This window comes from Meleagris gallopavo, chromosome 13, assembly GCF_000146605.3.
Source record: "Meleagris gallopavo isolate NT-WF06-2002-E0010 breed Aviagen turkey brand Nicholas breeding stock chromosome 13, Turkey_5.1, whole genome shotgun sequence".
Lineage (NCBI taxonomy): Eukaryota > Metazoa > Chordata > Aves > Galliformes > Phasianidae > Meleagris > Meleagris gallopavo.
In genome coordinates this window covers 15233446-15244360 of record NC_015023.2, presented here as the reverse complement: position 1 = coordinate 15244360, position 10915 = coordinate 15233446, and the positions used below count along the sequence as shown (strand labels likewise).

The 10915-nt window shown below is 39.4% G+C and overlaps 1 protein-coding gene across 2 annotated transcripts in view; it reads right to left on the bottom strand.

The window, feature by feature from the left end:
• Window positions 1–9585, bottom strand: part of CDH13 (cadherin 13) — a 431656-nt gene extending 422071 nt beyond the window's left edge. The window contains exon 1 of one of the 2 annotated variants that reach the window (XM_010718092.3): window positions 9433–9585. In XM_010718092.3, the coding sequence (XP_010716394.1) occupies window positions 9433–9477 (45 nt within the window). In that variant the 5' untranslated portion in view covers window positions 9478–9585. The remainder of the gene's footprint in view (window positions 1–9432) is intronic. The other variant, XM_010718093.3, reaches the window with a different exon arrangement.
• Window positions 9586–10915: the final 1330 nt, after the last annotated feature.

The window sequence follows — 10915 nt, the reverse complement described above, 5'->3', positions numbered from 1 at the left end:
TTATTTTTTTTTTTTTTTGAGCAGACAAAGTGGAACAGAGAAAAGTAATCAAAGAAGGAAATTACAGGTGTGCTGGTGCTTCCAGCCAGCCTGGAGGTAAGGCAGTGAGAACTGCTCATGCTGTGCATGATCACTTTTTTCTTTCTCATACAAAAAACAGAAGTCAAGAACAAGTTTGAAAAGCAGCTTTGTTCAAGTTTGAGTTCTGGCAGACAACCAAGTCTGTTTCTATTTGAGCCATATTCCTTCAGCCACCCATAATCAATGTTTAGTTCCCACACACAGTAAATAAGAAACAGGTTCTCTGCTTTGTGTGCTTACGAAAGAACAAATGCTCTGAAAATTACATTCTTCAGAAGCAAATGTGAAAAGATTGCATCCTTATTTCAGAGGAACGTTATCAAACAAGAGGAGGTGGTTGTTCCACAGTCAGAGAACAGCTTTTAATAGTCCAAACAAGTCTACAGTTTCTCATATTTTGGGCTTGCAAGAAATAGTGTCTCCCCTTGATCCAAAAAAACCCAGTGAGACTTTAGGACAGCAACATCGTGCTTCTAGCAGGTAGGCATAGAATTGGAACAGCCATGACCAGGCAGCTCATCGTCTACAAGAGAAACATAGGCTTCTGGCAGCTCTGCCACTCCAGTATGCGGAAGGAAGGAAAGACAGTGTTCCCATGATATCACAGTGATATCACGTTGATATCATATCAGATTGGAACAGACACGGCTGAGGTGGAGAATACTCCTCCTTTGAGACTATGTCTCACATAGGGGTGGAAATATCTGACACTTCTCCTGTACCCAAGCATTAGAAGCACAGCTGTATGTATATCGTCTGTCATCTACCCAAACTCACTGCTGGCCCCATCCCCCTCCTGTTTCAATGGAGGGTTTTGCCAGCAGCCATCATGTACTTATCACTAGAGCTTACATATTTTCGTCACACTTAGGACAACTCTGTGCAGTTATGGTTAGCTAAACACTTTCTTTTTATAGTTCCTCTGTATGCAAAAATATATGCTGTATAGAGATAGACAGTTGTTTGGCAAATCATAACTAATTATATTCTTGAGAGTTGAGCAGGGTTATTAAAATAATATCATGAACACCAGTTGCTGATTGGCCTACAGACTGAATTTATTCCAGGCTCCCTCCAATCAGAATTAATCTTTTGGTAGCACAATGAACTGTCACTTCTGTATCAACACCAGCAGCAAAAATGACAGCAGCCTGCATCATTACTCAACTAAGATAATAGAACTAAAGTCATTGGAACAGGCAGATGTTGGAGGATGTCTCCCATTTCAGAATAATGTTCCTGTCATAACTCAACATTTATTTTAGGGAAGCAAGGATAAATTCATTACTATTTGCAGGGTGCTCAGATATAACAGTAATAGGAGCCATGTAAGCTTCCAATACAAAGACAGTAGAAATGCACATGGTATCAATACTAACCATCCTTCACCTGGATGACACAAAGCAGGGCAATGCAATCAATCCATGCCTGCCAAAGACCTGTTCCTGTGTTAGTGTGCACAGAGGTAATCTGCCATTGCAAACTCAACGCTGAAGTGAAGTGATGTGCAAGAGAAATAATTCCCACACGGTGCAGTATTCCATGCTTTATACCCAGAAACCTTATTTTCCAGTAGCATGTTGTGTCTGAAATCATCATCTAAAAAGCTGTTTGCCAGATTGCAGTAATCAGTATTCCCAAGGCACAGAACGATGCATTTCTGTAGCGATAACCAAACTTCATAGATACAACAATTAGGAACTACTACTAATGACATTTAAAACTGGAGACTGCATTCCGCATCATCTTTTCTAAGTGACATCTTTTAATTTAAAAGATCAGAAGAAAATAATGATTCTGTAAATAGAAGCAAATGTCAGACCCTAATCTATTTCAGTACAGCAGTGTACATGGGTGTATAAAGGTGTACATCCCATTACTGCTGGGCTTTAAGGGCCATCTTATGTCTTTGTCCCACTGAATAATATCTCCTGCAGTGGTATTATGGTGATTGAGTGTGTTCTAACTGCTTTGGTATTCAGATCAGAGTTTTGTATTAGTAAATTAACAGGATTATCGATATTCATAAGCCAAGATTAATGGAGTTCATAGTCTGGTTAGTTCAATCAGATCATGAATTATGACAACCAGACATTTTCAAAAAGAATAAAACCACTTAGCCTGACACCAAATACCATCTTCAAATAGTAGACTAATATAAATACCCAGAAACTGAGTTTTATGTATAGTTCTATTTTAATTTCATTCTCATTTTTCTATACTCACAGGTTTTTCATTCTGCATTTCACCTGGATAAGAATGACAGATAATATCCAGGACTTCCTGGCACATGCAAAACTAGTTATCATATCTTGGCAGAAGGTCAAGCTGAACATCTTTTAATTTGGCCAGTTATCTAGCTACAGAACGACACAAACCTGGAGCTGATAGCCATTCCTGCCACATAGCATGGTTGGAGTTGCTCAGCTTCCTCTGACAAAGCTCAGAAACAATGGATTTAATGGGGAGGGAAATACCCATCCAATTCTAATGGCTAATTCTGTTTCCTTTCACTTAGAGAGCAAAGTACCAGATGCTCTAGATTTCCTGCTTTGTCAACTGTAGAGGAGTATTCTGTTCAGCTCTCACATTCTGATATAGCTGTTTGTTGCTTGATAAAAGGTAGTTCCCCAGGGAAAACATAGGACTGTCTCTAGAGAAATGTCCAATACCTTATTTGGAAGAAGAAGAACTCAAAGCCTGCGAGTTTATCTAGGGAATAATTCAAGATTTTTGGAACACTGCTCCCAGGACTTCCTCTGTTCCTCAAGAGGTACCAATAATTGACTCAAAGTTGAAGTGCGCCTATTACATTTTAAAGACCATCTTAAATAAAGAAAATTAATTTATAGCAGTTCATTTCTTCCTTTTTATAGAGGCTACAGGGAAAGCCACCAGCATTTATTCAATTCAAAATGGGTTCAAAATCCCCTACATTTGACTCTGCTCAGAGAGACCTTACTTAAAAACTCTTCTTACAATTCCAAGTTATGCCAAGATAATGTAAAGAAATTGATTGACTATAAAGCAGATGAGCCAATTATCAGTGTGTTAAGTATGCTCTAAAATATCTTTTCCTCCATAGTGATTGAAACAAATCTCAACATGCTAACAACGATTTTGTGGATTGAACTGAAACTGAAGTTATTCATCCTCCCTCTATCTGTGCCACGGATATTTGTTCTTTCAGTCCATGTGGCAGACTGCCATTAATGCACAGCATCAATACTCCTCCACCTGCGTTTCCAGCTAAGCTTGCTGACTTTGCATTGGAGCAGATAAGGAGCACTCACTACAAAACTCAAGAGGAGAAACAAGGGCTAACCTTCAACAGTAGTTTTCAGGACACAAATAATAATAGCTGAAAAAATCTCACAAGTATAATATAAATATTTGTAAGTGGGCATATCTTATATCCTAAGCTGAAGATATAAACCTGTAATTTGCTCCATCTTTGTAAGTATTTCTTTGCATACAGCCATATTAAAAGTGCTGTGACAGCTTAATGGCCTAGAACCTGTGGTTTTCAGCATTTTAAGTCCTTCCTACACACAAAGTTCATCTACCCTGACTACTCACAGACATTAGCTTTTGGAAATATATACTTTTACTACCAACAGGAAATTAAACGTTAGCTTTTCTAGAAATCTGTGAATTCCAGAGAGCTGCATATGAGTACTGAAATTTGAGACTCTTTAAAAGCTTGAAAGTGGATGTTCAGCTCCCTAAAAAACAGTACACCTTACAGATATCAAAATAGACATCCATACATGGATGTTCACAGATATCAGTAGTTATTTAAAAACTTTAATCAGCTTTTCCAAGTGGTTAAAGATACTGATAGACTGCTCTGTGCTGAAAAGATTCACTCCTCCCCACTCTTAATAGCACATACTTATTTTAGTCTGTTCCAACCAGCTCCATCAAACCAAATCTTAAATTCCCCCCTTTTTTTCTTTCAAGCAAGGAAAATTAATGATGCAAAACATAGTAGAATATTGAATAAGTTAGCACTGGAATGACTGCCCTACATAGAAAACAGTAAGGATTTTAAAGAATCCGATTTTTCCACCTGATAGAGAATACATTTCACATCACAAGTCCACAATGAAACAAGCAGGAGGCAAATTTCCAAGACCTTTGAATAATGAAACAGCGGTTAATAAAGCAAATCTTATTTTTCCACTCCTCTTTGGTTTTTAATATCCTACTGGTTTGTATCTACTAGCTGCAGGACACACATAGTAACAGAAAAGCAGTCCCCCGTTAGGAGAACAGTGCCATTCATCTCGTGATCAGGGCAGGGCAGAGTGTAACCATACAACTGTGACCAAGAAATCTGGTATCACCCAGAGTTACCAAGTACTATGTATGACCCACTTAGTCTTCTGAGGATGGTCTATCCTCCTTTCTCTCTATCTCCTCCCCAGCATACATGGTAGACTGTCTTTTTGTCTCCACATTGGTTATAATACTAGTGATACACCAGAAAAGTGGATTTGGTGCTGGTATCTGTCAAAGAGGGAAGGAAGAAGGGATTTCCATGAAATGATTGAAGCCCCACCACCGCTCACTAACTTCATATTTCTGTTTCAAGTCCCAGATAAAGCTCTTCTCCTTCCCAAAAGTTTTATGCTGGCTTAGGGACTCTGATGTCTGAGTCCACAACTTTCACACAGCATGCAAGTACATCCCAGCAGCTAAAGGCAAGAGATGTTCCTCCACGCAGTAATGCAGAAAGAGTATGACATTAATAACTCTGCTTTCTAGCTTGTCTCTACATATTAATAAAATGTTAAAAGCCTACTTATCTAGTCACTAACAGGAAGAAAATGAAAGACAGAACTTAATATCTTCTTGAATACTCACCACAGTTGCTATCTACATAGATTTAATATCTCCTCTTGCACTAGACTATTGAGATACCTTTTAGAAATGCTCATTTCTTCGTTGACAAATAACTAAAGATCAAGTCAACACCCTTCAATGGATTAGGGCACACATTGCATACAACAGAATAACATTTTTTCTATTTTTGATTATCAGAAACAAAATATATTGTCTGAATAGCGTCTCAAGTAGTACATAGAAATGTGGGTTTAACTGTAATGCCATAACTCACAGAATTTCATGAACAGTTTCACTCATCCTCCATAGCACATCCCCCTTGTTTGGTAGTAAGGAGTCTGGTCAGATCCGGGTAAGAACAGCCTTAAATAGTTAGGGCTGTTGCCCATCATCAGACTAATTCACAAGGGGCCAGCCTTCCCCCCAAGGCACCATCTGACAAATGGTAGAGCATGACTGCTGGTTCTGTGTTTTGGGAGACATCATCTTTTGGATAAGATACTTCAGAGGAAAATCTTTGACTACACAACCTAATAAAAGATGGCCTGTTCACAGAATGCTCGACAATACCGAAGAATTTTATATAACAATTGGCAATGGAATTTCACTAATGCTTCTAAAATCATCCTTCTAAAAACTCAGATACAGCACAATAGAAACAGGATGTTTTTCCTCTGGAATTCTGAAATCATAAGTAATCTTAAAGTAAGTACCAATAAGGTACAACAGGGAAACATTTGGTCTGAATTTCAGCATAATCATTAGTGTTATTCCTACAGACATTGTGAGCAAGAATTTTCTTTTTTTCATGAAGCTGATAAATTCCTCTTGCTTTCAGTACCTTTGCGTCAGCTTTCAGGCTGTGCATGGAGCCCTCTTCTGGAGAAATTTGAAAAAATGAAAGCTTAAGAATGCAGCAATATGATCTATGCATTTGTGGACAGTTTTAGGACTAATCTTCTCCATTCACTATAAAGACAAGCTTGTAAAATGTACACATTTTACCCAATTCACTTAATTACAACCCAGCAGAACATCACAGTTACAGTTAAGGCCATCAAAAATAGCTTTTCTTCCCCTCGTCCAAGCTTCATTCAAAAATGTTGTGTTGAATTCATCTGCCTGCGTAAAACACAAAACATACAAACCTCGGAACAACTCTCATTTTAGAAAAATAAAAACATTCTATATGGGCCTTAGGAAATATTCCTTGGGAAATTGGGAAACACAGAAAACAAACCTGATTCAACAGATTCACAAATCTGTAGGTATTTACTGCTAACTGTACGTTTTATAGAGAAATGCACAATCTTTCTGATTGTCAACTTCAGATCAATAAAGCTGCATATTATAGATATGCTTTGTAGTTTTACAGGTGATCATGAATTAAAGGTGTGACACACATCTTACACCACTACTTCAGTTAATGTTCAGTTTTCCTCTTGGTGAATGCTGATAAACTGTTAGTAATAGTGCTGGCTAAGCCTCTGATAAATAAAGATATTTATCAACTACCTGTTTAATACAATTTTTAATCGACAATGCATCCCATTAAGCATGTGCGTGTGAAAAACTGATGCCCCATTAATATCTTTATCCTTTCATGGCTTTGAAAGACGAGTTTTCTAGATGTAACAAATATAGCTGAATTAAATGCAGATTAAAAACACACAGACCAGAAGTTACAAGTTTTACATCCTTCAATTTTAAAAAAATATATATCAGAAGAACAGAAACACATAAACATTCCATTACTTTCAGTTCATGCTCCATTACTTTCAGTTCATGCTCTCAAAATCTCACCAGATATCTCTGAGACTTTTTTGTACACTGTAAACTTTGTTACCATTACTCAGAGATGAAGTTCTTCCTATCCTCCGCTTCCACAGGAAGTATTGCATTTCTAGATTGCTATTGCTTAGAAATCATTTTATCAAAATTGAGCTTTTCTTGTTCCACTAGCACTGTATTACAGCAATCATTATTGCTACTACTGAGGGAGGGAAAAAAAAAAAAAGAAAACTTATGAGAAATCCCAAAATGTGTTACAACTACTATACAGCCAGATGGCTGCATTTGTTTAGTATGTTGTTTCTCACATTCTTCTATTTACTTTTCCTGTCACATGAAAGTTGTGCATGTGGTGTGTCAAAGAGAAAAGCTGAGCAGCGTTTCAGTAATTCCCTTTTTCTTTATCTAGAATGTCATCATTTTCACTTCATACTGTAACCTGTCAACACTCAGCATCCTCAGTCCTGAGGACAGATTTATGTACACTTGCTTACTGCAACTAATTCATTCCTTAACTCATTTACTTTTAGACACAATCCATAAAGTGAACTTGGAACTGTGTTAAATCACCAGGTCTAGGCATTGCTAAATGAATCTGCACATGCTAATAAAGTGGGGTGTGATTTAAACACGTAAATACAGAGCAATGCTAAAGCTCCACAAGCTGAGCCCTGCGGGTACTCAAACTTGCCTCAGCCTGGCAAGAATAGCAACTCTGAAATACTGCTAAAAGTTATCAATGGAGTGCAGAGTTAAGCTGTTACCAGAATCCAGGGTTCTGCACTTTGTCAAATTTTAAGTGATTACTGGTATTAAAACTAAAAATAAAAAATAAAACACAGGCTATGTGGTTTACTAGATCTTAGAAGTCTGTCCCCCCCCCTCTATCATAAACATTTTCCTACAAGGGACCTTAAAAAAAAAAAATCCAAACTCAAGCTGATTATCAATTCAGTAGTATGCTGAAGAAAACTGAAAGGAAAAGAAAAATAAGAACAAGAAAAGACAAGTCACAGAGAACACCAACCAAACTGCAGTTCATCAAGCAGGTCTCAAGCCCAAGGTCAGCTTGGTGTACGTCCTGCTTACCTCACCACCAGGTGCCCCCTCTCCCTAAACATATTGCCTCCCATGGGCAGCCCTGCCAGCCCTGTTGTCTGCCCAGCCTGGATGTCAGCCCACTTTAACAACTTCTCTACAGAAGCCTTTTGCACACCCCTAGCTCATCCCAGAGGCTCTCAGCCTTCCCTGAGCAGTATCTTGCATGCTGGGATCCCCCTTACGTACACACACAGCCCCAGCCCCAGCTGCTGGGGAGGCCTTGCTCCACATACATTCCCTGCTCATGCTGCTCTGGGACCTCAAACTCATCCTTCTCCAGTACATTCAGGCACCGTGCCTATGGCCCAAAAGCAGTTGCTTTCATTTATTGCACTCACTGAAGCAGGACTGTAACCCTGAACCCACCCAAATGCCTCTGTGCTTGCTTACATGAGCTCAGATCACGGAGTGCCTCACTGTCTTGCAGCTTCAACCACCCACCAGTGCCTTTCCTCCAAATCAGGCTCAACCAGGACCCAAATATGCCCACCCGGACCCACTGTTTGTATGTTATAGTTCATATGACTGCTGCTCACTTACACAAGCACCCCTACTGCCTCCTCTCAGCAGCAGAGCTCTCCCAATATTCACCATTCTCTCATTTTTCTTCTATTTTGGAAAAGCAAACTAAATTCTTTCTGGAGATTGCAGTTGCACAAGCACGAGTGCACAGACTCAGGAATCCCAGCACTACTTTGACACTAAAATCTACCAAATCCCTAAGGGTTAAAAAAAAACACTGGATCACCAGTCAAAAAGGAATTAACTTTTATCTCCACTCACAGCACAGGGTGCCAGTGCCACCATCACTAAATGCAAGAGTTTACAAAGCTCCTAAGACAAAAGAAAGAAAGAGGCATTTATGCTGGACAACAAAGGATTCGCAAACCTCCCCAGAGCTTCCAAAAAGTAAGCCCTGAAACAGCAGCAAGAGGAAAAGAGCAACCAGAAGGTGTTGAGAAGTCAAAGCCCTACGAGACCCTTTGCTTTGACAGACAGCAGCAGCGGGGCTTTAGCAGCTCTGTGTTTTTAAGGCTGGGTGTTTTTTCCTCTGCTTTCTGGCAGAGGGGGATCTATTACATTTAATAAGAGAAAGGCTACAGAGTAAATCATTAACAGTAATACACATCTATCAGGAGAGAGTACGGGAAGGGAGCCTTTTGCAAGGTCTGATTTTATTTTTCCTCTGCATTCTCTCCTCCCGTTTTTAAAAAGCAATAAATAAAGTGGGCTGCCTATAACAGCCTATCTGCCTACTACCCGGCAAAAGCCACAGAGGAAAGAGGCAAATCAAAGTTGCAGCATTTGATATGACAGAAAATATTGCTGCTGCAGCTGCTACCGAGACACTTGAAAGATTCCCCCCCCCCTCCCCTCCCTGAAAGGAAACAAAAAAATGCTGTATATCATACAGCAAATTTCTTGTAATTGTAAATCAGGCAACTATGAGATACTATATTCCTAGCAACTGGCTTGTAGCAGAGATCTTGCATCTTTCAACAGTAATTCAAGCAATATATAATTACACAAATCAGACGTGAATTACAAATACTTTCAAATCCAAATGCATAAGAGAAAGAAGAGGAACAAAAAAACCCCCACATTTCTTACCTGGGACAGCAGAAAGGACAGAGTAAGTTGAGTTTTGTGCTGCATTTTGCCAGACTAGAACGTACCAGAGGCTTTTTCATTCATGCACTCGGCTGCACTGAGCATATTTTCACTGTGAAACAGCCTTTGAGAAGAGACTCTGCCTTGAGAGCCAGCCAACTTCCCAAATAGATCAGCAGCATCATCACTAAAGCATTGGATAGAGTCTGATGACCAGAACCAATGGCTTTACAAGGATGATTTCTTCACAAAGCATCCCCATTTTGCATCACACACATTGGGCAAGCACCTCTCACAAACACAGCACCTTTAGAAAGCATTTTGCTTTGGTGTATTTCTGTGTTTAGTTTCAGTCTAACAAATCACACCTTGCAGATCTCAACAGTATTTTCCCTTTTAGAGAATTGAATTGCAGAGAGGAATAAGAGCAACTCTGAGCACTGCTGCAAAGATGTTCTCTTTATTAAAATGTTAATAAGGTGTGCTTTATTTTCAATAAATAAAAAAAAAATGACCACTGCAGTTTTAGTTACTTCTAAGCCTCAGAAGAAGAACACAGCAGAAATACAGATTATATTTTATGTTTTCCCCTCAATCTCACAAATCATAATGAAGACAGATCAATTCTAACCTGCAGAAAAATCCATCATATGGCAATAGATTTTATTAACTGCTCAGGTAATGGCAGGACTGGCTTTTTATTAAATGTACTTGAATCTAGGACAAAGTTTCTAAGGTGCGTATCCTTCAACTACAAAAACTTTTCTGGTTTGAAAGAGGAACCTGATGTCTCAAGAACATGCTTTCTCTGGATTGGTTGCGTTGCAACCAAATAGTACCAACAGATAGACCACAGACTGCAATTTAATTACCCCCACTCGAACATTTTCAGCTCCTCCTCTCCTGCCACTCCCCATTGTCACAACACAAAAAAGGACAGCACTAGCCCTTTTCTGACTTGTCTTCTTGAAGTCAACGGGGTTATTTAGCAGTACCCTTCCCCCACCTTCAGTATTATCTCAACCCTCCTTTTCCCTTCTGACTTTACTTTTCCCTTGCTTGCTCATCTGGCAGAGGTGGCTGCCATCACACCCTGTTCTGCCCCACCACGGGTGATTGCTGAACCTATGAAGACGAGCACAGATACAGGGAGCAGAGGACAGCCAGCCAGATGGGAAAGTACATGCATTCAGAGAAGCTGCCAGCCACTTCGAGTTCCTCAGCATCAGCAGGTGCTCCCTGCAGTGAATAATGTAAGTTGATAGCTTCCAAAACTACTGTTAGTCTACTGCTCACAGCTCACATATTTTACTTACGAACTGGACAAAAATGAAGGTAAATACTGTCTTGCACATCTAGGTCCGCACATGCAGCACTCTGTTCCAGTACCTTAATCACAGCTGAGGATCAGTTAACACTCAAGACAGATCACTATTCAGACACATACATCAAAGCAGGTTTTTGGTTGTTTTTTTTTTTTTTT